Here is a 26,570-nt window from a genome sequence, read left to right on the forward strand (position 1 = left end):
TCATGTTTCCTTTTCATGTAATTCAGGCTCAGGGATCCGATACAGAGCAGCTGAGAAATAAATAATGTTGCTGAGGCTGAAGACAATGCACAGAAGCATGGCTGCTGCTATCTGAGGCAAAGAGAAGGGTCTGGAGGTGGCCAAGAGCCACTCCTTCCTCAGGGTCTTGTCCAGAAGGATGGCTTCCATCTGCAAGTGGGTGGCCAGGATCACGCACACATGAAACAGCTGGTGACTGTGACCTGTGACAGACACAAAAGGCCATCAAGACTACCAGTCAGAACCAGAGACATGGCTCGGTGGCAGAAGGCTCCAGCTGCCACGCCTGGTAACCCAAGTGCTACCCAGGGCACCCCAGGAGAGTGCACATTCCCACCAGTTGACCTCTGACCTCTGCACCCCCATACATACACTCACATGTATGCACACAGAATCAAGTGCTAGGAAGTCATCAATCAAACGGACACAGGCTGTGCCATGCATGCTAAAATGGGACGGGTAAATCTCAGGAGCCAGAAATAGATCATATACAGGGTTCTATTTGTTTGCTCGTTTGAACTTATTTTGGTATTGATTGCCTTTTGAGAAAAGGTTTCTTGCGGCCCTGGCTGGACCAGAACTCACTGTGAAATGACTTTGAATTTCGGACGCTCTTCCCTCCACCTCCAGAGTGCTGGGATCACCAGCTGTGGCTTGTACACCACGCCAGTTTTATAGTTTTATTTGTAAGAAATGCTTAAAAAGGACCTGGGAGATGGCTCAGTGTGTAAGGCTGTTTGCTGTGCAAATAAAGACCCAAGTTCAAAACCCTAGCACTCATGTAAAATGCCAGACTGGTCATGCCTCTAACCCCAGCGCTGTGGAGGGTGGAGACAGGAGGATTGCTGGGGCTAGCTGGTGGCCAGGCTGGAGACTAAAGCAACAAGGCAGAGAGTAATGAAGCATGACACCTAACATCTTCCTCTAGCTTCAGAATGTACCTGTACATGCACCAACCCCCACATATGCACACAAATACACAGGCACACATGAACTCACATGTCCCCGCTCACAAATGCACACTCACGGATGCAGACAACACCCTCACTCACATATACATGTACACACCCCACATACCCACACACACGTGCCTCCCCCACCACACTCGTATATATGAACACAGACAACATTGTTTTAAAACCTAAAATGTTCACAATAGGTGAAGCCATGCAGGGCTAGAAATGGAAATGCTCACTGCCTGGGCAGAGGGGATTGTACTGGAAGGGTGGACATGTCCCAAACGGATTTACACTTTGTAAATTTGTAAGATTTGCTGGAGGCATTATATACCACTGTTTTTGTTTCTATTCGTATTTGTATCCGTTTCTTGCTGCAGGGACAAATGTGGCTTGGGGAGAATCTGGGTAATAGATCCTATATATTGAGTTCTATTCTAGAGACCCCTAATACATCACCTTACTGTATTATTTCAGAAATCAATAGGAAGAAACCATGAAGACTGGATGAGCACAAATTCTTTTCTAAAGCGACTTATGCATAAACCCGTTTCTTAAATAAATTGTTGGGCACCCTGCTACCCCAGGGCTCTAACTCCAACTTCAGTGGTGCAGGAAGAGCCAGCCAAGTTTTCTCCCTGCCTCTTGCTGCTCTTCCAAAGTGTCCTTGTCTCAATTTCTGGCTAGTTAGAGATCTGATCAGGGGCCCTTCAGCTGGGATGCCATGCAGACTGAGCTCACCAACCCCACAGCTGTTGGGTAGGAACCCAAGCAGGAGGGGCAGAAGTAGGCAAGGCCCTGAGAAAAGGAGTCCTGGGTTAGAGAATCTGACACAGAAAGTTGGATGAGAAGATAGTATTTTCCATGACTAAACTGTGTCTCTGAACCATCTACATACTGAAGTCCAACCAGTGGCCATCTTGGAGAGAGAGTTAAATCCCAGTGAGGTGACTGGGGCGGTCCCCCATCCACTGGACACGGGCATGATCTCCACTGAGGAAGAATCCCATGAAGACTGTGGGAAGGAACTCTTCCACAGGCCGAGGGAAGAGGATGAAGACACCATTCTGCTGACATCTCAAGCAGTCAGCCTTCTGAGTGTGAGAAAATCGCATTTTGTTGTGCAGGTGACCCACCCTGGTATGCAGAGCTCCCCTTGTGTGGGGGAGCTGCAGCCCTAGCAAACCAGTTCAACACGACAGTTAAATACGGCTTCTTATTTAGGAGAAGCTATGTCCAGGTGTGCTGGCACCTACCTGTAACTGAAGCACTCTGTAGGCAGAGACAGAAAGGTCATGAGTTCAACGCCAGCCTCCACTACATATTGAGACCCTAGCTAAAAATAAATGTGAAAAGTGCGCGCGCGCGTGCGAAGGCTCAGTGGTAAAGTCTCCTTCCACTGAGCCTGACAACTTGAGTTCACTCTGGACCCACATGGTAGAAAATGAGAACCTGTTCCCGAAAATTGTCCTTGGACCTCTATATACCCACAGCACCACCCATGAACACATCACGGACATGTAATAAAAAAAATATTAATGCATGAGAAAGTTCTGTATGGTGCCACCAAACCCATTTGAGAAGTATTCAACAAGCCTGCTGTCGGGTGTCTGGCCACAGGAGCTGCACAGGATGGCTGAACGTTGGCATGAGTGCTTTCTTTCAGCTCCAGCCTCCATCCCAAGAAGAAGGTGATGGCACCCAGCCTACTCAAGTTCAAAGCACAGGCTGTGCCCAGCTCCAAATGTGTGTGTGTGAAGCAGGCAAGTGACCTCTGCTACAGTTGTGATATGGTGCTAATCGCAGAGCCCTGGCTCACTGCATTTGCTCACCCTGCTTCGGTTGGAGAGATGAGCCACAGATGTGTCACCAGCAATGGCTGCCTGTAAAAGGGCTATGGAAGGAAGAGTGGCTTCAAATATCCCACCTACCAGGTCTTGGGGCTTCCTGGAGGCCAGGGATAACCAGGCTTGCCAAGCACCCTCCCCTGCTACCACAGCATTTTCCTGCTGTGTGCCTTTAGGCCCCAGAGGACAGGACTGTCATGAGCAAACAGAATGTGGAGTGACCAGTCTTCGCCACACCTCTGCCTGCCCCTGTATCCCCAAGCTCTTATCCACAGCTCTGTCTTCCTTCAGGGTGGGGCTGGAGTGGGCAGGCGGAGGCCTGGCTCCCCCAGCTCCTGGCCTCTGACCTCGATCTCTGTGGAATATGCGCTCTAAGCATTTTGCTAGCTGCAGTCCCTTCAGCTAGGACAGAGAAGAGAAGAATGAGACTCTGATCGGATCACACAACGCTTGTCTGGCTCCATCTCTGAAGCAGGATCTCTCCATCTCTGGAGAGGAGAGAGGAGGAGGCTCCAGCAGGGACAAACGTGGCTTGGGGAGAACCTGGGTGCTTACTATGGAGGGGACAGTAACTGGCTTTTTGAGTCTCTTGGTATCTAGTTAAGGAACCTTGTGCCGAAGGCTTGTCACCTACAGAAGCCACCCAAAGGTGCTGCCATAGCTAATATTGTCGACTTCACAGTCCCTAAAGACATGCAAGGGCCAAACCTTTGTGTATGTCTGTGAGTGAGTTTCTGGATTGGGTTGACTGAAAAAGGAAGAGCCACCATTCCATGGGTCGGGGTCATGGACTGAATATAAAGCATGCGAGCTGAGTATCTCTTTCTGCTTCCCGACTGTGGACAAATACAACCCGCTGCCTCATGCTGTGACACCAGGCTGTGCCTCATGCTGTGCCAGAAAAGCATAAACCAAAAACAAACCCCGAGTTTATAGTCACCGCAACAGAAAAGTAACAAACACAGGGGCCTTTCTTCCAGCAGCACCAGTGCCAGGTGGGCCAGGGGAGAAGAACCCCAGCTTGTGCTGGGAGGGAACGGTGCACCATCGAGGAGCCCCTGTGTCTGTCACTTCTCCCAACCACACGTCCTCTCAAGTCTCTCCTGGGTGTCACATGACCTCTGTGAGTGCTGGCCTTGTCCTAGCTTTGGAGTTCCTGGGTCAGGAGGTCTGAGGCTGGGCCCAGAAGCTGAAGCCTCAGCTGCCTTCTGCTGCTGGTGTTGGTCAGGGACACACCTGAGACCCACAGCTCTATATGACCCCAGGCTTTCCACTCACCATATTCCAGACAGACCGACTTTCTCTTCTGCACAGCGGCCTGCTATCTGGTACTCTCAGTGTTACCTGCAAACCATCTTTCCTCTTCCTCTCTGTGGCTGCCCCCCATGTTCTGTCATGCTGGGAAGTCAGACTTTAGGTGCCAACAGAATAGATATCCGTTGGGATGCTTCAGGGTCCTGGGCCTGCCTGTTTCCATCCTCCCTGTGCCTGGCAGGGCACTGGCAACACACATGATGGCTTCCACGGAGGTGTAAAGTCGCTCACTGTATCTGTCACTCACCATGGCCTATGCCTGTTGACTCCCTTAGGGTCACTCTTCTCCAGGTCCCCTGCCTTGTGGCTACGTACACATCGTCAAGGACGTTCCTACCCCAGCTGGGAGTCACACCCTGCTTCCGGGTTGTGCCTACCCTTGCTCCACCACACTCACCGATGTAGTCAAAGCGTCCAGGAGCCAGCCGCTCTGGCAGGTGAGCGGAGTACAAGAAAGAGGCCAGGAGGGTCATGATCATGTGCTTCTGGTGGTACAACATGGCTTCATTTCTTGAACTCTCCCCTGGGAACAGGAAGAGCTGCAGGTGTTTAAAAGAACAAAAGGTCGGGCTGGTGAGATGGCTCAGCAGTTAAGAGCGCTGTCTACTCTTCCAGAGGTCCTGATTTCAATTCCCAGCACCCATATGGTGGCTCATGACCATCTCTAAAAAAGGGAGCTGATGCCCTCTTCTGGCACGCAGGTGTATGTGCAGACAGAGCACTCATACATAAATGAAAAAAAGAACACAAGGTGTTGAGAAGAAGCCAGACCCATACCTCCCAGCACACACAAACTCCACAGGACCAGGCCTCACCTCTTCAGAGTTGTGGCCTGAAGGAATGAGGGGAAAAGAGAAGGAAGAGGAGAGGAGAGAGAAAGAAAGATGAGCAGAGGGGAGGGGAACCCTACTAGATACTGCTGCTCCTTTCGGGGGAATAAAGTGCAAGCAGAGAACAGCCCTACTGCACCTGCCTCCATACGAAGAGCTACAATACAGAGCTAAGTCAGCTCATAACGAAGGCTTCAAGGCTTAGAAGGGAAGCTGGCAAAATGGCTCAGTGGGTAAAGTCCCTGCCACCAACCCAGGCACCTGCTTGCTGTGGCTCTCGCTCTCACACACATACACACAGATATGCACACAAAAGAAATGTGAATGATAAAACTTTAAAAACAAGAAGTCTTGGGAGCTTCTCTGCATCATCAAAAAGGATCACTGTTTAGCCTAGCTTGGTGACTCAAGCTTGAACTCAGTCCCTAAACCAGAAATACTGCAAATCCAAAATCCATCCAGGCTGTGGAGCTAGTTGAAGACCAGCTTGAGCAACTTAGTGAGGTCCTTTCTCAAAATCAATCAATCAATCAATCAGTCAGTCAATGGCTGGGGATATAGGTCTATGGTAGAGCCCTTGCCTAGCACAGAGAAGACATTAGGCTCAATATCCAATATCACCACCCCTCAACATATGACCATTATAAAGCTTCAAGATTAAGAAAAGTTTTTACTTTATTTTATAAATAACAACAGTCACCCCCCTACTATTAGGAGCCAGGCACTAGGCCAGTTATTCACCCCATCTGAGCTTCAGCAGGGACCTTAAGGCAGACTCACCTTCCACGGTTTATATACAAGGAAAGTGGGCCTGAGCTTGACTTGCAAAGCACCAACAAGCAGCGAAGTGAGGACTGGAATGGAGGCAGGGCCATTCTGGTATTAATGCATCCACCCCCTGCCCCTCTGCCCTAGCTACCCAACCACTAGACGGCATCACATGAGATCTGCGTGTAACTGACGATGCTGGCAGCTGCAGTTCCCTTGTGTGTCTGCACAAACTGCCTCCAAGAGGGAGGAGCTCTGAGTTGCACTCCCATCCCTAAGTCTCCTGTAGACCCCTCAAGGGAAATGCAGAAAACACCCAGTGTCCCAGGGAGCAGGCAAAACTCTTCACTGCCTGCATGCCCACCCCTTGCCATCTGTGCCTCATGCTGCAGTGGGCGAAGCCGACTCACAAGGCAATGCTGAACCTAGACGACACATTGCACCTAAAAGTCTTCATTACCTCCCAGGCAGAAGCAGACGCGAGCCCCATTCACAGATGAGGAAACCCAGGCTCAGAATGGATTTGTGTACTGCATAAACCACACAGCAAGTAACCATGGAGACTAGGATTTGAACTCAGGCCCATGTGACCTGCAGCACCCAAGTCTCTCTGCTCCTATGAGTCCCCCAGGACCCACTGCGGTGTTATGACTTCCTCAGAGCTTTCAAAACCGTGAAGTCCCTGGCACACTGACAGGAAGAGGAGAGGTAGCCCCACGTCCTTACCCGGTAGAAGATGGGGAGTGAGTCCCAGGCGTAGGGGTAGGCGAAGGCGAGGACCCGGAGCAGTTTGCAGAGCCTGGGCTTCTGCAGTTCAAGAAACCTGCAGTCAGGGAGGACACGGAAGCTTTTCAGGAACGCACACATGTGCTCATGGCTCCTCAACAGAGGGAGAGCACTTTTACACAACCTCCCACAGACCACAGCTTTTCCATGAGCCTCTCGAAGTCCTTCTACACTGGCGGAAACTACAAAAGCTCAGCTAAGGAGACACTTGCCTCTGAGAGCATGAAATGCAGTGGCATGCGAACCAAGATGGACGAGGTTGGAGAGACTCAGGCAGAATCCCTGCAAAGGTCAGAGGACTTACCAGCAAAGAGGTTCTAGAAGGCTGCCACCACTGAGACAGGAAGGGACCTTAAGCACAGATCCTCATGCAACCCAAGTAACTGGAACCACCCAGGTGATGGCCACCCAAAGACCTGGGTTCAAGCGGGTGCTGGATAGCCCAGAGAAGTTTCTAGACAATTTATACCATGCACAGGAACACTGGCCCGGGGAAAGCTTTCCCACTACCCTCCAAAGACAGAATCCAACAGGAATGCACTGCACTGACTGTTTAGAAGCAGGAAGTAGGACCTCCTGGATGGGTAGGTCACCACTGGGCCTCTGAAGACCTAGAGAGGGATAACAGCTTTAGACCTGAGGTTCAGCAGCACAGATGCTCAGGCTGGAGGTCAGGAGGTCAGGAGGTCAGGGCTGAGCTAGGAGACTCCACCCACAGCTGCAGCTCCTGTGGTAGAGTTCCCACTAGCATGCCAGAAGCCCTGGGTTTCATCCAGCCCTTATAAAGCAGACATGGTGATGCATGCCTGTGACCCCAGCACTTAGAGGTCAAGGCAGAAGGATCAGAAGTTCAAAGACATTTTCAATATATTTTATAAAGCGAGTTTGAGGTCAGTCTGGGCTATAGGAGACCCTGTGTCCAACAGCCAAAACAAAACCCAATTATCTGCTTTTTGTTTGTTTGTTTTTTCAAGACAGGGTTTTCTCTGTGTATCCCTGGCTGCGCTGGAACTCACTCTGTAAAACCAGGCTGGCCTCAAGCTCACAGAGACCCGCCAGCCTCTGCTTCCCGAGTCCTGGGACTAAAGGCAAGAGCTGCCACTGTTGCTACCTCCATCTCCACCACCACCACCACCACCACCACCACCACCACCCAGTTTCCTATTACCTTCTCGATTACAGTATAACAGTGGGGACAGAGGCAGTGTTGCTACAGTTTCATAGGGACATACTAGGTTCCAACACAAGCTAGACACGTCAGAGCCATGCTGCTATGGCAGGTTTCCTGTAAAGATGTGTATGGCCAGTCCCTCCCTCACAGTGTTGTAAGGACTTAAAGGGGCACCAAAGACTTTAGGATCATGCAGAGACCAGCTACTAAATGTAGCTCTGAAAACAAACCACTCCCTGCTCATCTCAAAGCTTGTTGAAGCAGAGGTTACATAACAACAAGAGAGGATGGGTACCGGGAGGACGGTCTAAGGAGGAGCTGAAAAGAAACACAGCTAGAATTTAGCCCAAGGTGTCTGTCCTTCGCTGTCACATTGCCCTGCCTGCTCCTGACAGGCCCAGCCTCTATCTTTCTTCCCCAGGGCCCAGAGGAAACACATTCCCACTATCCCAGCAGCAGCTGGCCAACTACAACAGGCCCCATATGTGTCTGGCATGTCTGGGGCAGGCTCACCCCTAAAGAATGCTCCTGTGGCCACTGACACGCAAAGAAAACCTGGCTCTGACTTGGTGAGGGCTGTACCCCAAAGCTTGGGTTTCCTGTGACATGGGTCCACATGTCACCAGGCCTGAAAAAGTGCTTCCGCAGGGGGCAGATGGACCAAACTCTCCAGCAGCAAAGCTGAGTACTGGGACAAAAGGGAGAAGCAGACTGAAAGAGCAACGGAGGTTGCAGTTCCACATCAAACCACAGGGTGTCGCCACAGCCAGAGATTCCTGGAGGCAGCAGCCTTGGCCAGAGACGCTTGCAAAGCACCCAGCCACAGTGTCAGAGTATAGCTGGCTCACACAGCCTGGGGTCGAGAGCTCTGCCCAGGAAGCAGTCCAGGATTTGGGGAGAAGCCTCCCTTAAGACCAGGTTGAGTCAATAAATCTTTGCAACTGGAACGTCAAATCTAATGCCTGATGCAAGCAGTGAGATGGAGGTTATTCAACTGCAAAGGTGCACACTTGTGTGTGTGTGTGCGTGTGTGTGTGCGTGTGTGCATGCGCTGTCTTTTACTGTGTGGGGCTTTCTCCTCACTCCGCCATCTGGCTGACACGCACAGCCTGCAGAACTCCATCCGCTGAGCCACTGCCCCCGTCTGACCCCGGCCCTCTTGAGGCTGGCTTTTATCACTCTACATACTGAGGTGTTGTTCCTCTGATCCCGGTAACCTGGTGACGGTCACCATACTGACCTCAGTAACATTGCAAAAAAAAAAAAAAAAAAAAATTTTTTTCTGGAAGTTGGGAGTACACATCTGGAAGTTGGGAGTACACATCTGTGTCAACACTGGGGGGGTGGTGCTAAGTTGAAAGGGTAGCCCTAGGCTACATAAGGAGTACCACAGCAGCCAGGGCTACACAGTCGGACACTAAACCAAACAAAGCTCAATGACCCAACAGACGTGCTGAGAGGAAGATCTACAGTAACAGATGATGCGAGGCAAAGGGAGGAAGGACAGCTCCCTGGGCTGCCAGGTCGAGGGCAGACTCAGGAGAGAAGCAAGCGCTTGGGGCCCTGCTCGTCCTCCACAAAGAACAGCTCTTACTTACTCCCTTCTCAAGTGTGGCAGCATGAGAGGACCGGAGCACGGCGGCCGGGGACCTATCTCAAAGGTCCTGGAAAGCAAACTGAGCCCCAAAAGGAGAGCCCAGTAGACCCCGTCCACGAAGTACAAAGGGTGGTCTTCCGAGCAGGCACTAACTTTCCAGCTTGGCCTTGGGCCCTCACTAGCCGCCCTCCCTCTCACCCTGCTGTTCCTGGCCCCTCCACTCCCTCCCACTACCATCCTCACACAGGCTGTTCGCTCTGCTGCAAAGGCCCTTCCTTCTCTCCAACTTCAAGGCTGTCGCTTGTTCCCATCTCTATGTGTCTACCTATGTGCCATTGACGTCATCTGCATCCCTTGCTCTCTGTTCTGCCTCACAGAGCAATGGCAGTGCCCTCTCAGTCTCCTCTCTCTCTTATGTGTGTTTGTGCACGTGTGTCCTGTCTTTCCTGCACCAGTCACCCTCTGAAGGTAAGACAGGTGTGGCAGACTTTTCACATGGGTCCCCAGAGCCCAGGCAACCTTTGAGGAATGCTGGATAGGTGACTGGGGATGATAGCCCCAGATGTGCTCTCTGGATCCGCAGAAACAAACTGTGTCATAGTCAAGGAAAGGAAGCCCCAGATATGGGGCACAAGATATTCCTGGCTCAGGGCCAAACACCAAATACAGCAGGTACCCCGAATGCACAGCTCCCACCTTTGGGCCTGCATGGTCAGGGGGACTCTGGGCTAGAAGCAAGCACCACGCTCTGGTGGCTAACAGGTTGTCAGGAGCTGGCCAAAAATGTAATTAACTGAAAAGGCTCCAAACGTCCTAACAAGCTGCACTGCGGGCTCTTGGGAGAGCAGTCTTGGCGCACTAATCATAGGGTCCGTATCTTCCAGAGCCAGGCGCTGCCTCAAGCCCTACACCCCACAGCCTTTCTCCCCTCTGGTGCCCCGTTCTGAATACCAGAGCAATGAGGAGTGTAGGGACCAGCTACACAGGGGTAATAACTGACCCCAGGCCAGATTCGGGGTGTCCAGGCCTCCTCTGGGCAGCTGGGGGAAAGGCCAGGCGCTCTGCATGCCTGTGCCGTGAGCACGGCTCTTCCAGGTATGTGCTTGCTTCACCCAAGATGGGGACTGTGATGACATTCTGGTTTATGATATGTTAACATGTTTTTGTTAAAATTTTGTTAACAAATTTAAAATTTGTTAAAAGTTGGGGATTTTAGTTTGTCCACACCTGTTAAGTGTGGTCTTTGCCAGGTGGAATTGAAGTCGGAGGACTTTTAGGGTTGTAAACCCGGCAGCCCAGAGGAAGAAGGGCGGCTGCTTGGAGGAGGCCTGCTGGCTCGTCCTGCTGCTGCATTTGCTGTTTGCTGATTCCCCGGGCTTCTGGATTTCTGCACGGCTGGTATTGGTGTTGCCCCAGAAGAATCCTACGACCCCACCCAACGAGAAGTAGCGGAGAGAACTCCGGCCTCTGTCTCCATTAATCTATCCCGCCTACCCAGTGTTGGGGGGTTGGAAGGGAGGTAGAAGCATTTCATAACCCTAAATAAAGTAGGCTTGTTAAAAATTAAGGTCAACAAGGGACCCAATCTCTCTCTCTCTCCATCAACTGTGGAATCCCCAGATTTCCACCCTAGTGCAGAGGCTGTACACCACAAAGTTTAATTCCTCCTGGAATTAGGACATGGCAACCTGGGACCAGAAACTTTATTCCCTGGCTCTACAGGTAGATTCAAGTCCTGTCCAAAATCCGTGATTTTTCAAGAAGATAAAAGAGTCCCTCCTCTTTTTCCGAGAAGATAAGAGAACAGTTCACCATGGATGAAGCCACATAAAGTCCAGTGTGGGTCACACGGAGCAAGGCCTCACTCTGGGCAGACTAAACCATGCCTGCCTCTAGCCCGTCTCAGACATCCTAGCAAATGCAGGGCGAGCTGTGGTGAACCTTCTGACGCTGTATAAAAACCCACCCTCCCACATAAAAAAAAGAAAAAACATTTGCCAGGTTCCCCATGTGTGTCACCCAGAGGAAACTGGAACAAAACCACCCCAAAGAGAAACACTGCCTGCTTCTCCATGGCCTGACCCTTCCCGCCATGGCGGCACCATCTGGTTGGGACTGTCACCTTGCCACAATCATCTGGAAGGTTTTCTAAGCAACCGAGGGAGCCCGCACTTTCAGGCAGCTCACGCCTGCAAAGAGCAGTGTCAACTAGCCCAGACGGCCCCATGGCCACGCCACTCATACTCCACCCCACAGAAGCTTGTGTGAAAGGAAGACTAGCAGGGTCAGAGGCAGGGAGCTGGGCATGATTCATGGCCACTTCTGAATACCCTTCATCACCCGGTGCACGATCCTAGCGATGCCAGAACCACCCATCGCTGTGAGGGGAGGCCTGCCTGGCTATGGGGAACCTTCCCTGCCCAGGCTTGTGATAGGTATCCTAGATACATGACCTACAGTCTTCTGCCCAGAAGGGAGCTGTGCTGATCCCCCTGTACAGATGAGCAACTGAAGTTCAAAGGAGACACACGGTGCCCTGCCCAGGCAGCAGAGGCTGCTGTAGAAGTTTTAGCGGCTATGAAAACAACTCTAGCATAGGGACACTCTTGTTTAAGTTATGAAGAATTTCAGAGCATTGGGTTACATTTGGAAAAGCCTGCCCACTAGCCAGTGTGATAATACTGTCAACTAGACAGAATCTAGAGTCACCATGGAAACAAGTCTTGGGGCAGACCTATCAGGAAGTTCCAGAATTAGATTAATGGAAGTAGAGAGAGCTACCCTCTGCGGGTACTGTAGCTGTCTGGAGGTGAATGAAAAGGGTAAAGCTGGCTGGCGGCACCATCTCTCAGCCCCCAGCCCTGCTGCTCTGACCCTCCTGCCTTGATGGACCCTCCAACTGGGGGGCAGGGGGCTCTTCATTCTTTTAGTCAATGTTGTCAGGTGTGTTGTCCTAGCAATGAGTAAAGGAAACAATACATCGCACTAACCTCTACCTGGAGCCAGGCTCCTGGAGCCTTTTCCGTTGGGCTCACCTCTTCTGCTGACCTTAACTGGCCCTCCTGTGGGGACACGCTAGGTCCTCCCACCCAGGCTCAGAGCGCCCGGTACCTGGAATAGCAGGAGAGGCCGGTGCTGAGAATGGTGTTCAACACAGCCAGGGCTACGTAGCACTCGTGGAAGGTACTGCAGATCAGCGCGTCAGGGAACGTGTACGCAGAGTAGGCGATGGCTGAGCCTGGGAAAGAAACCCCAACCTTGAGACACAGCCCAGGCCACAGCTCCGTGAGCACTCCTGGGAAAGACCGCCTCAGCCTTCATCTTCTGCAGAGACTTGTGCAGGAGCCAGCCTCTGTGCCTTCCCAGAATACCCTCCTTGCCACTCCCCTTAAATTCCATAAGGCTACGTTCCTCTTGGATATGTGTGTGTTTGTGTGTGTGTGAACTCGTGCTGTCTTTGTAATCCTGTCCCATATAAAGCTTACACTTATTCTAAAGATGAGCATATAGAGGCACGGGGAGAGCTAGTAACTCATAGAGTCTCACAGTGGAAAAAATAGAAATAAAATTCAAACCCAGGCAGTTTGGAGATGAATAGCTGCTTCTAACCACAGGTTGCCAGTAATGATGATGCCAAACTCATCTGGCCCCCTGAGAAGCTCGGTGTCACAGGAAGGGAGGGACAAGGACAGGGATGTCCCATCAGTGGACTGGGGCTGGCTAGTGGGCATGGGGCTTGGCTCTGGGTTTCAGAGTCCGAGAGAGGCAGCCCTATCAAGACTCTCTAGAAAGACTAAAGGTGAAAGCTTTTGGTTGGAGAACCAGGAGCTATTACTGCCTGTCTCAGAGCGGCTGGGACCTGCATGCTTACCTTTGGGAGAGGTGGATTTGGCCCCGTTCACCTGTTACTCTAATATGGTAGTTCTCATGCCACAACCCTTTAATTCCCATGTTATAATGACCCCCATAGTTACTTTCATCATTACTTCATAACTGTAATTTTGCTACTGTTAGGATCTGTACTGTAAATACCTGTGTTTTCCAACGGTCTGAGACGACCTCTATGAAAGGGGCATTTGACCTCCAATGGGGTCACGGCCCACACTTTGAGAACCACTGTTCTAATACATCAAGAACCTTGGGTACACAGCTAGAGGAAGAAACAGGCCAGACTCAACCTCTGCCTCCTCTGCCAGTCAACAGGTGGGTCTTCTAATGAAGCTGGTCACGGGGGTAAGGAACCCCAGCTTGGTGGGATTCACCTGTAAGCCCAGTGCTGGGGAGGCAGAGACAGTGGGCCCTAGCCTCACCAGGGATCTTCAGGCCAGTAAGAGTCTGTCTCAAAAAGTGCAAGGCACTTAAGCGCCACAAAGGTCCCCTCACCTCCACACACACATAAACACAAGTGCCAGGCGAGAGGGCTGAACATTCCCCTCCTAGGACAGTACAGAACCCCCGTGGAGTTCACTCAGGAGCTCTGCTCCAGGGGTCCAGGGACCCCTTCTTCACACCCAATGCTCAGGAGCTGTCTGGACCACGACGTCCCACTGCTGAGATGTGAAACAAGTATTGCATGCAATGGAAGAGCAAAGGGGCCTCAGACCTCCTGAAATTCCAGCGGGAAGCCAAGCTGACCTGAGCCCAGAAAAGGGTCCTGTGGGGGATGCTTGAGATGGGCCAGGTAGCAGATGAAGATGTTCGCTGTCAATCAGAGTAATGGCTACCTTGTGAGGTTGACACAGACTCAAAAGCATTTGAATTTGTTCTATGTTCTGCTATAGAGAATGAGCCTTGGGGAAGTTAAGAAATTCGTCTAAGACTGAATTTGGGACTGGTGGCACAAAAGCAGGATCTGGACCCTTGAATGCCATGTAAATATGTACCAGAGGGGCGGAGAGACTGTGGCTGCTTTCCAGCATCTGTATTAGGCAACTCACAACCGTCTGTGAGAGAGAACTGGCTGCTCCCTGCTGGCCTCCTCAGGCACCCACGCACGTGGCACACAGACAAATAAAAATAAAATCTTTTTTTAAAAAGGTGTGTGTCAGGGTCTCAGCACACAGCTGGCTTAGGAGGATTCCCACAAATGCTCGACTTTATTAGAACCCCAGCAAGCAGCTGGGGTGGGGCTCAGTTGGTGGAGGGTGTTGCCTGGAACTCGTATAGCCCCGAGTCCCAGTCCCACTACATAGACCAACTGTAGTGGCACAGAAGATGGCTACAAGAGGGTCAGAACTTAAGGTCATTCTTCTCTACATGGCCAGTCTGAGGCCCTGTCTCAAAAAGAAAGGAAAGAGAGAGCAAGCAAGCGAATGAGAGAGAGAGAGAAGCAGGTGTACACTTATGAAAGAAGAGGAAAGAGGATGAGGGGAGCCTCCTCCTGGACAAATTCTTGCAGGAACAGACAGATACAGTGACTAGCTTTCATAGCTAGAGCAGAGCCAGGAGGGAGGAAGAAGCCAGCACCAGCATCCTAAGGGACAGATGACCCTGGGGAGGAGAAAAGCAGGAGGAGAGACTTGCTAGTCAGAAAAAAAAGGAAAAAGTCAAAGAGGATGGGGGCAGCACCACTCCGCTTGCTTGGCAGTGCGCCACTCCACTTCTGAAGCACTGTGGGCAAGACTGTGTACCTCTACGCCTCTGGGCAAACGCTGTGACCCTATCCTTTCTCTACCAGGCACACCAGATCCCAGCCCTGATGTGCTGGGGTCAGTCCACAGTGGCCTGTGAGAACCAAACTGAACATTTCAAAGTCTTTGCAACCAGTGGTTAATTGTGGCCACCATTAAAACTCAGTTAAATAGACCACAGTAATGGAGTCCTAAGTACTTAGCGTCTGGATCTGTGTGACAGAGTTAGGACATAGTGAGGGTGCTACAAGGCTTCTCCTTAGACCTCTACATCTGGTGATGACTCTCAGGGAACAGGAAGGAAGGGAAGGAGGGGGCATTTACACCATAGGAATTACGAACACGACAGGTCAGGGCACACCACAGACAGCACACATATGAGCAAGCTCCTTACTGAGCCCTTGATAGGGGCCCACATCGTCATGACTACCGAAAACCAAATCTCTCGGGAGACAGGCAGGTGGCAGCCCCCGGGAAGGCCTCACGTACCCAGGCTGAAGAGACTGACGGCACCATAGTCCAGAAAGTAGCAGATATGGCGGGCGTTCTTGGACATGGAGCTGAAGGTGTGTGCGCAGCTGGACGCGAGCGGGTACACGCAGCTGGAACACATGTACACAAGCATGGGCCACGAGTAGCTGTCATTCCGGATGTCCGTCACGCACAGTGCAGTCACGAACCTCCACACAAAGAACCTACAACAGAGCATGCGCCCACTGAATGCCCTCTGACTGCTTTCTGCCTTCCGCCCCACTGGGGATGCTCCATCCTTGAATCGCCACTTAAGTGACATGACACATACTGGAGAGGCTGTGGTGGGCGAGTGCCTGCTTTACCTGAAGCAGCCTGTGGGGACGGACAAGTAGCATAAAGTCAGTCCTTAAGGACAAAACCCTTCCTACAGCATCTTTCCCAAGACACTCTCCAGTCTCAGCTTATACGGATTTAAGGAGGGTCTCATTCTCTCTCACGGTGGCTCTGAGTGTTGGGAAGTTCCTTCTAAGTCACATTTGCATGGCCCATAGCCATCTGCACGTCTTCCCTACACACACTCTCCATTTCACAAACCACCACTGGAGAACAACATCCCTTTCGCACAGTGTCTGTCGACGAGGGAAACTCTGGAGATCTCTCTACCCAGTCCCTGAAGGAGGGTCACAGAGCCTTTCTGGCTACAAGTGTGGTTTTTTCTCATTGTCTAGCATAGGGGACACTTGAGCTGTTTGCTCTTCCTCCCAAATACTCCTTTTGTCATCGACGGATGACTCCTCGTCTTGTTTGTGGGGTGTCCCGGCTGCAGATTGTCCTAGCTCTCCCTAGGACAATGTCCTTTTGGAGCGGGCATCTGAGAGCCTGGCTTGCTGTTGGGAGCTGGAGCCGTGCAGGTGGCTCAGCTGTGCGTGGACGTCATCACGAGCACTGGTAGACGTTACGTGGTGGCACAGAATTCAAAGCAGTCAAAACACAGACAGACATCACGGCACATGAACTTGGAGGTGAAGGAAGGAGGATCTTCCTTAGCTATACAGGGTTCAAGGTCAGCCTGGGCTACATGAGACCCTCTCCCCCAAAACTAAACCAAGCCATAAGAGAGCATAAACTAACTATGGTTCATCCAGCTGGAACACCTGTTCAGAATCCTTAGAGTCTTGGGCACAGATAATGTGGTCTTCGCGGGAGATGAGCAATGGGGAGAAATAATGGGGCTGCGGCACAGTCAAGGTTTCCTGGGAAAAGTCTGGAGGGCCCGCAGGTGCCTTGCAGCTCTGGGAGGAGAACGGGGGTCGGAGGAGTGGTTTGGCTCTATCCCTTCTGCAGCCCTCACCCTGCAAGCATGTACAGGCTGTTGTTGGTGCTTCTTTGAAACAGGGCCCCAGTGTATAGCCCAGACGGGGCCTCAAAGTCATGATCTTCCCCCTCAACTTTCCAAGCCCTAGGATCACAGGTATGACCACCACACTCAGCAGAAAGCTTTACAATTTTTTTTTTTTTTTTTTTTGCTGTGGTGGCGGCAGTGTTTTGTGTGTGTGTGTGTGTGTGTGTGTGTGTGTGTGTGTGTGTATGCGTGTGCGCGCACGCTCGTGCATACTGTGCCATATATGTAGAGGCCAGAGAACAACTTCTTCTTTCTACCTTTGTTTAGGTTTTGGAGATGAAACTGGGGCTGCCAGGCTTGCTTACCGACTGTCTTCACTCACTGTCTCATCTCCTCAGCCTCAATTTTCTATAAGGCAAACATTTAATGGCCTTCTTGAGCCGGTGGACCCTGTTGCCACCGCCCAGCCTGCAGGGCCCAGGACAGTCCTCTCTCTCCTCCTGCTAGCTGCTGGATCCCCGCTCTCTCTGCCGACAGCTACTTGTGCTGGCTGTTCCATGCTGAAGCACAACCTTCCTGGAGCTCACGGCTGCTTGCCACACTCACAGACTGCACACCTACCTCAGCTTCTTGAAATGACTCAGGATTTGCTCAGGCCTGGCCTGGGCCGCCATCTGTACTCCACCGGAGGAAGCCTTCCCCCTCCAGCTGAGTCTGCCGGTCCACAGATAGCTAAGTAGAACAGTGACCTGCTGATATCTGAGGTCCCTAGGCTCCACAGATACCCAACTCTCCAGGTTCTGTTTCATCATCAGATTCAACCAAAATCTCCCAGCAGGGAGGGGCTGCACCTGCACAGCGTCCTTACTGTGTTAGCAGCGCAACGGTCTTTGACATAGCATTTTGCCTTTGTTTTTTAAGGAATCTAGGGATGATTTAAAGAACAGGGAAGATGTGCAGAGAGATATAGAAAAGCTGTGCACGTGACACGGAAAACTTACAGGTCCTGATGTCTTTTAGGGAACCAGGAGTCACTCCCCACAGATGCCCAGGGAGAGCTGTACCACCATGTGGGATGCGGCCTGCCCCACCCCTCCATTTCCAAGCAAAGGCACAAGGTGTGTAAAGCTGGCCTTCATTCCACCTTCCTCAGTAAGGAGCCTCTTGGCCTTCCTGGAACTCCCCCACCTCCCATTCTGTCACCCTTACTTCCCAGACCTTGGCTCTCAGCTGGCTCCATGAAAGGTGACCAATGGTTACTATAATCTCTAGACAACTACACGTGCCCACAACTGTGCCTGTGTCTTTTTGTTTGTTGGTTTGTTTGCTTGTTTGTTTGTTGTCAGGGAAGGACTAATGTAACCCAGGCTAGCCTCAAACTCACTATGTAGTTGAAGATGACCTTGAACTTGTAGTCCTCCAGAAGACTGAGGTTACAGCACAGGGCTTCCATGCCTGGTATATGCAGCGGAAGCAAATGAACCCAGGGCTTCTTGCACACACTTTACAAACTGAGCTACAATCTCCGGCTCCTGTATCTTTGTCTTTATCAGGATCGTCTCTCAGGCCTCACATCATTGTCCCAAGAAATGGACAGAGGATCATGCCTCTACAGGCAGAAAATGCCAGGCTCAGAGAGATTAAGTGACTTGCTCAAGTTAGTGACATTTTAATAAAGACTTCTTGAAGACCAGCAAAGCCTGCAAGACTGAAGAAGATGAAGATAAATGCTACCCAGTCAACAGAAGCTCTAGCATCCTATGGCAATCCACAGCCGGTCGGTCACCTAGCCCATGACAGTCCCAGATCCTTCTCCTTCTGTCATACATGCAGGTGGACCCCTGACCCTAGCTCAAAATCTTCCTGACAGCAGCTGTGTTTTTAAGAAGTCTAGTCCCTGGGGCTCCAGAGGTGGGGTGTCCAGGGGGCCAGAAGGGGCCAGAAGGTACCAGAAGGGTAGTAAGTGCGTCCAGATGTTGAGGGTCTCATTGGTCATTTGGAAGAGGCTGAGGATGCAGGCAGTGGCGGAACTCTGTGGGTGTCGGTAGCCAAAGAGGATGCCCTGCTCATGGAACACCTGTGGAGGGGAGACAAGGAAGGGGCAAGGAGGTGAGACAAAGGGAAGGGTGTCTCTGGCTAGCATCAAGTTTCCTGGGTGGCTGAATAGTTCCTTGACCTGGTCCTCTCCTTCCTGCCTTTGTCCACTCTCCTCCCAGGAGTTTCTCAGATTCCCCTCTTGTCCAAGCAGCCCCAAGCCAGTTAAGACAAGGGTCAGATGGCTTTGCATTCCCAGCTGTGCTTACCCTTGGCATGAATGTTGTCTAAGAGTCCCCGTGTTTGTACTCTGCCTGAGGCCTATGGCCTGATCTTTAGATGCCTTCGTGACTGGCTCGCATGTATGTTGTCTGCCTGAGCCAGCTTGCCCTGGATGTTAGAGGTTGGTAGCGTGATCTCTGCAGAAGATCTTTCAGTGGGATGATGTATTCACAAGGCGCTTCATAAAGGCCTTTTGATGATGAGGCCTATGATGCTAAAGACTGGACTTTAGGAAGAGGAGGCTGGCCACAGCAGGATCATAGAGCCACAGTCTCCAGAGAGGCCATCTGGTAAGCATTGCTCTCTCTTTCCCCAACACTCTAGTAAGAAATTTAGCCTGGTCAGTGAGACCAGTTTTTGTTGTTGTTTTGTTTTGTTTTTTAAATTTATCTATAGTATTGCATTATATCAATTTAAAATGGTAACAGAAGGATTAGGAGATGGCTCTGTGGGTGAAGTGTCTCTTGTACAATCATGAGGACCTGAGGTCAGATTCAAGCACCACTGTAAAATACCAAGCATGGAAAACAGTGAGAGCCTGTAATTCCAGTGCTGGAGAGGTAGAGACAGAAGGATCCCTGGAGTTTGTGGGCCAGCCATTCTAACCAATTGGTGAGTCCTGGGTATAGTAAGAGACCCTGCCTCAAAGAATACGGTGGCAGCTGGGCATGGTGGCACACCTTTAAACTCAGTACTCAGGAGGCAGAATCAGGCACATCTCTGTGGGTTCAAGGCCAGGCCTAGGTAGCAAGTACCAAGCCTACACAGTGAGACCTTATCTCAAAAAATCAAAGAAATAGATAACGTGGTGAAGCAATGAAGAAGATACTCAATGTCAACCTCTGGCCTGAACATGCACACACATGCACTAATACACACGACAAGTGATAAAACACCAGGGCAAGTAGGTCCCCATCTCAGAATATCTAGTGAAGAAAAGTGAAATGTATTCCTGCCATGACTATAAGAGCTACAGAGCTGTATACACTCACCGTAAGGCAGAGATGGGGGAAAACATAGAAAAGGAAAGGGTTCCATTTGCTGAGCTGGCTGGATATCAGAAAATAAACCCTTTTTGTGCTGCTTAGCTCGAGGTCCCCACTTCTGGTGTCTGGCCCACATGACTCTGGCCTATTGTGTGTCTGCACTGTTACCTATTACTTGCTGGAAGTGCTCGTCACTCTCACTAAAGCCCCTTTCCATGCCAGGTTGTGACAACCCAAAATGTCTCCAAACACTGGACTGGTCTCCAGGAGGCAACATGTAATTCTGATTAGAAATCACTGGCTTTGTTCTGTGATAGAGGCTCATTCTGCAGCCCAGGCTGACCTCAGACACTTGGCAGTCTTCCTCCCAAACGTTGAGACTACACGTGTAAGCCATCAGGCCTGGCTAGAACCACTGATTTCAACGGTTCAAAGCCTGGCATCACCTTCTGAATGTGAATTACAGCTAGTGAGATGACTTCATGGGCAAAGACACTTACTGCCAAGACCTGAATTCAATGCCCAAAGCCACATGGTAGAAGGAGAGAACTAACTCCTGCAAGCTGTCCTTTGACCCACATACACACACACACACACACACACACACACACACACACAGAGAACATTTACACGGGAGTAGGTGGACAAGTAAGCACAGTGGCATGCAGTATTTAGTCCCCATGCTGGAAGTTAAGTCCCAACACTTTGTAAAGCTTCCCTTTGCTTCCTTGTGAGAGGGAAAGGCTGCAAGGGCCTCACTGGCTTAGAATGCTGAAGACCTGGGTTCCATCCACAGCACTGAAAATAAAAACAAAGCATTGTATAGAGCACAGCTGCTCCTACCTCTTGCTGTTTTGGTCAAGAGTTCCCACAAAACTATAAAAGAAAGTAAGCAAAAAGGCAAGTTTGAAAGCTAGGCCTGGTGGCACATGCCTGAAATCTAAGCACTTGGAAGGCTGAGGCAGGAGGATCTCTACAAGTTCAAGGCCACCCTGGCAAACCTAGCAAGACTTCATCTCGAAAGAGGAGGGAGGAAGCACACTGATGGGACCCCTGTGGTGCACCACGGGACCTATGAAAGGACCGAGGCGGCCTGTACAGTGGGCGTGACAGTTCCCTTCCTGCTGCTGTGACAACATACTCTGACCAAAAGGAACCTAGAAAAGGGTAGATTTGCTGTTTCTAATCCCAGGTCACAGTTCATCATGAAGGGCAGTCAAAGTGGGAGCTCAAGGCAAGCCTGCTTGCTGTTCCACACATTACCGCCACGGAGGGTGCTGCTTGCTCACAGGCTCAGCCTTGGCTAGCTTTCTAAGGTAGCCCAGGATCACCCGCCCACAGTGGGCAGGGACCTTCCACATCAATTCACAGTCAAGAGCATCCTACACAGACATGGCCACAGGGCAATCTGATGTAGGTAATTCCTCAGTTGGGGCTCACTGCTCCGATGCCCCTAGGCTGTGTCAAGATGACAGTTAAAGCTAACCAGGGCAGCAGACATGTGGCTTTCTGATGCTAGCTACAAACTCTAGGAAACCAAAGGGCAACTCTGTGCAAACTGGTTAGGCAGTGGGAGGGAGGACAGAGAAGCTGATTTATGATCTCATAAAAAAAATACAATTTGGGCTGGAGAGATCGTTCGTGGTTTAAGAGCACTTGCTGTTCTTGAGTAAGACCTGGTTCGGTTTCCAGTACTCACACGTGGCTCACGCCACTTGCGACTCCAGTTCCAGGGGATCTGACTTAGTCTTTTGACTCCCTTGAGCACCAGGCACACAGTTTGACTGGGGCTAAGTGAGAGAGGGAAGTTGAGGATGGATAGGATCAAGATACATTGTATACATTGTATACATGTATTACATTGCCAAAAAATAAAAAGACTGTAAACTCATGTATGATAAATCAGTAAATGTAATTTGTTTTAAAAAAGAAATACAATTGAGTTAGATTTGGACCTTAGCTAATGAAACTGATTTGCTTCCATTAAAAAAAAAAAAAAAAACATCTTAAATTCTACTTTTTTGGCAAAGGGTGTCCAGCAGCCCAGGCTGGCCTTGAGCTAAAACACAGGACAGCCTTGACTTTCTGTTTCTCCTGCCTCTGGATGCAGAGATCATGGCATACATACAACACCACAACCAGTGAGTGGGGTTCTGGGGATCAGATCCAGGACTCCTAGCACACCAGGCAAGCATTCTACTGCCTGAGCCACAGCCCAGTCATCCTTCCAGTTTTGGATCCACATTCTGCCTTGCTTGCAGTGGACAGACTCCTACAATGGGCACAGGAATCTTGACCTGCAGTTTCCACTGGCACTTTGCAGTTTCCACTATGGACAGGGAAGCAAGTAGGCCTTCTGTCTTTGATGCACACAGAATAGGCTGTTTCTAGTCTGGGAGCACTTAGAAGGTCCTCCGTCAGAAGATGTGGCTCCCAGAGGTTTCCCACTGACCCACCAGACTACTTTCAAGTGTTTGGATTTTTCTTTCCCATTTAACAAAAAATCAGCCTAGTGATGGTATGGTGGGCCTTTAATCCCAGCACTCGGAGGCAGAGGCAGAGGCAGGAGGATCTCTGTGAGTTCCAGGCCAGCCTAGTCCACAGAGTGAGTTCCAGGATAGCCAATGTTGCACAGAGAAACCTGTCTCAAACAAACAAACAAACAAACAAACAAAAAACAACAACAGTAACAACAAAAAAATCAGTGTGTGTGTGTGGGTGACTGGAAGATGGCTCAGAATTAAGAGCACTTAGGGCTCTTGCAAGGGACCTGGATTCAGCTCCAAGTAGCCACATGCCAATTCTCAATTGTTAATTCCAGTTCTGGGGGAATCCAGCACCCTCTTCTGGGCTTTTTTGGGTACTGCATGCATGTGGTATACACACACATACACACACACACACACACACACACGTGTGTGTGTGTGTATGATATAGATATATACATACATGCAAGCAAAATGCTGATACATATAAAGTAAATAAACATTTCAAAAGTTTTCAAATGAACTAAAGTGTTGGCTGCTTACTAAAATACAAAGACTCTGGAAAGGTACATTTATAATTAATTATTTGCTCCTTTGTGTGAATCAGCTAAGTAGATCCTTGCTTTAAATTAGGTAACACCCAGCAGGGAAGACTTTTTTTCAGGACCACTGTGGCATAGGCAAGTAGGAGTCTAAAACCAAAGAGTAGGTTGAGGCCTAGTAGTTGGAAAATCCCCAAGAGACAAGAGGAACCTGGCTAAAGCAACCTGACAGGATTCTTGCTGACAAGCCAGAGTGATGGACCTTATCTGGGAGAGTGGAAGATGAAGAAACTGATCTGATAGCAAGGGCGGTTTGGTGGCAAGGATTAGGGCTTCGGGCTGACTGGAAGAGGCCACTCACAAACTGCCCATGTGAGTGATCAAACAGCTATGCTCCTCTTTGGGGGTCCTTACATTTTGGCCAGCACAGGTGTAATCAACAGCCTGAAGGAAAGAGCAGAGATATTGTCCCTGTCAATCACATTTAAAATTCTGGTCCCAGGGCTGGGGATGTGGCTCAGATGGTGGAGAGCTTGCTTAGCAAGCACAAAGCACTGGGCCTGTTCCTCAGTGTGGCATAAATCAGGCCAAGTGGTGTGTTCCTATGATCCCAGCATTCAGGAGGCAGGCAGCATGAGGACCAGGAGTTAAAAAGCCATTCTTGGCTACACATGGCATCCAAGTACAGCCTGAGCTACATTGCTGAAAACAGGTCAGGGTAATCAACCTTATCTGGAATAAGGCTGGTCTAAAAGGAGGAAGAGAAGGAGAAGGAGGAGAAGGAGGAGGAGGAGGAAGAGAAGGAGGAAAGGAAGAAGGAGAGAAGGTTGTAGCTGGTCTTTGCTGCTTTGTGGGTTTTTCTTTTTCCCACCCTTTATCCCCCTGGTTTCACCCCTATCACTGGACAGGAGAGAAAGAAGGATATATATATATCCTTCATATATATATATATATATATATATATATATATATATATAGATAGATAGATAGATAGATAGATAGATAGATATAGAGAGAGAGAGAGAGAGATCCTTAACTTAATTTTCTTTCTTCTTGTTTCTTCTTTGAGCACGACTACTAACAAACCACAACCAAGCCCCATGAACAACCACCAGCCAACACCAACACCTACAATGAGGCACTAGTATTTAGATAGCCTCTTAAGTTTCCAGAATTCCAAACGTCACACAACCACAGAAACTATCTGTCCCTGGCAAGACCATGTCTCTGCTAGACCATGAGGCGAGTCATAGCTGCTGCTGACAGTTGGGAGCAGTGACATGTCCCTACACCTACTACATAAGCCAAACACCCATTGTTCTTATTACAATCTGGTCCCAGATCTGAGGATGAGAAAAGAGATCTTTGCCACCGAAGCCAGGGCTGGGTACTGATCAGAAAAGCCTGTCTCCACATGTCCTGCAATTTTGACCTTTACATGTATGACAAGCCCAACATTACACAAGTGGTAAGGGCAGGACTTCAGGTAGCTCCTGAGAGACTGGCAGATGGGCAGGGGATAGAAAAAGACAGCAGTCATCTAAGATGCAGGGCAGAATGACTTTCATTTGAAATAACACAACCGATCTACCCTTCTCCCTAGATCCATCCCTGCCCACCCCAGCTTGAACCTCTGTTATTGGACAGAATTGCTAGCACTCAGGTGTGCTCCTGGGCCCAGCCGCTCTGAGGACAAGCAGGCAAGTTCCCTCCCCCTTGCCATTCCAGCCTCAGCAAAGTGCTCCGAATAGAGTCGATCCTCACAGAACACAGGCTACATACATCAAAACAGCAAAGAGAACATTTGAAAACAATTTTGTATTCCAAGCTCAGTTTGATCCCCAACGGCAAATTACAATCATCGCCTCACTAGTCTGAAGCCTGGCTTCATTTCCAGTGACCCCTCACCCTCTGAGATAGCAGGCACCTGCGTATTTGCACAGCAGAATCGATCTGTAGGGTTCCGCTCTGCATCTATGGCAGCAGACTGGAAGATTTGGAGTGAGAACCTCCCTGCTCCAGGGGCGGAAGATTGAGTCAGCCTGTTTGTTCTTCCCTTGCTTGCTTGCTTGCAACACCACAGAAGCCCCCCTGACACTCTGAGACCCCAAAGCACTGGCCAGCTGAAGGCTGAAATTCTGCCCCGTGGTTGTGGTTTTTCTAGCTATTAAACTGCAAATCACCCAAGGGGAAATAAATGAAGGGTCTCTGGCCTGTCGTAAATAGCAGTAGATTTTGATGGTGAGAAAAGGGAAGGGTGTGTGTGTGGTTGGGGGGGGAAGGCCAGATGCCTTTTTGAATGTGCTCTTCATTTCCAGTCCAAAAAAATGAATGCTACCTAGCACACAGGACATGAAAAACCAGCAAAGGGAAAGGTCAGAGACCAGGGGTGTGTCTAGTGAGAAGTTTGCAGGCAGAAAGAAGGTCAGGGTGATTTCAAGATAGAGAAGGGGGGTCAGGAGCTGAGGGATGGGGGTGGGGGAGTACCTCTAGAAGCTAGGCAGAGCAAGGAACGGGTTCTCTCTGTCATTTTTAGCTGGAATTTTGGCCCATCAATCGGTGCCACACTTGCAGTCCATAGAACTGGAAGATACTTCCAGCTAGTTTATTGTCATTTGTTTTGTTTCCTCAGTGCTGGGGTTGAAGCCTTGGGAGTCTTACATGTGCTGGCTAGACCCCTGAGCCTCTTTTACTTAAGCCACCAAATTTGTGAAAATTTGTTAAGGAAGTAGCAGGAAGCTAATAAAGGTCAGAATTTGAGAAAAATCCCAACGTGTGCCTGTCCTAGGCCAGCAGGGTGCACATTTTGAGTTGTTTGCTGGAGTCCGTAGCTTTTTTTTTTTTTTTTTTTCTTCCAGATTTATTTTTCTTTTATGTTTGTGGGTATTTTGCTTGCATGTAAAGTCTGTGTACCGTTTGCATGCAGTTCCTGTAGAGGCCAGAAGGGGGCATTGGAGCCCTTGGAAATGGAGTTACAGACAGTCCCAAGATAACATGGGCAGGCAACCAAGCCTGGGCCCTCTGCAAGAGCAGCCAGTGCTCCTACCTACTAAGCCATTTTAACAGCCTCCAGAAAGCTTTCTTTGAAACAGTTCAGAGGTGTGTAACTCTGTGTCTGAATGATCCCCAGGATGAGATAATTTCCTGAAATACATAGCCAATTTGACCTTAAACTACTTTCATTTCACCCAATGAGAAGGCTAAGAAAAGAGAACATGTGGATTTCATTTTAGATAAGATACACAATGGACTAGAAGAAATCAACGAAACCAAAGATCTCCAGTTTGATTCGTGGTGGGAAATTATAATAATTATGGGTCTGAGTTCCCTGCTGACATTTGTCATAGGACATTGTTAGACGAAGCTTAGAAGAACACCTGGTAGGGCTGAGTGTGTGGGTTACATTCCGAAGGCCTGTCCCAATCCCCTTTCCAGATTATTATTATTATTATTATTATTATTATTATTATTATTATTATTATTATT

The 26,570-nt window shown here is 49.9% G+C and overlaps 1 protein-coding gene across 1 annotated transcript in view; it reads right to left on the reverse strand.

Moving 5' to 3' along the window:
- Paqr5 (progestin and adipoQ receptor family member 5) overlaps positions 1-26,570 on the reverse strand; it is a 31,305-nt gene continuing 4,735 nt past the window's right edge. Inside the window, exons 2-7 of the mRNA XM_055622086.1 lie at positions 18,704-18,831; positions 15,428-15,633; positions 12,420-12,546; positions 6,481-6,577; positions 4,554-4,695; positions 1-242 (exon numbers count right to left, since the gene is read on the reverse strand). Of these exons, the coding sequence (XP_055478061.1) occupies positions 1-242; positions 4,554-4,695; positions 6,481-6,577; positions 12,420-12,546; positions 15,428-15,633; positions 18,704-18,831 (942 nt within the window). The remainder of the gene's footprint in view (positions 243-4,553; positions 4,696-6,480; positions 6,578-12,419; positions 12,547-15,427; positions 15,634-18,703; positions 18,832-26,570) is intronic.

Source organism: Psammomys obesus, unplaced genomic scaffold (assembly GCF_907164565.1).
Source record: "Psammomys obesus unplaced genomic scaffold, mPsaObe1.curated_primary_1811, whole genome shotgun sequence".
Lineage (NCBI taxonomy): Eukaryota > Metazoa > Chordata > Mammalia > Rodentia > Muridae > Psammomys > Psammomys obesus.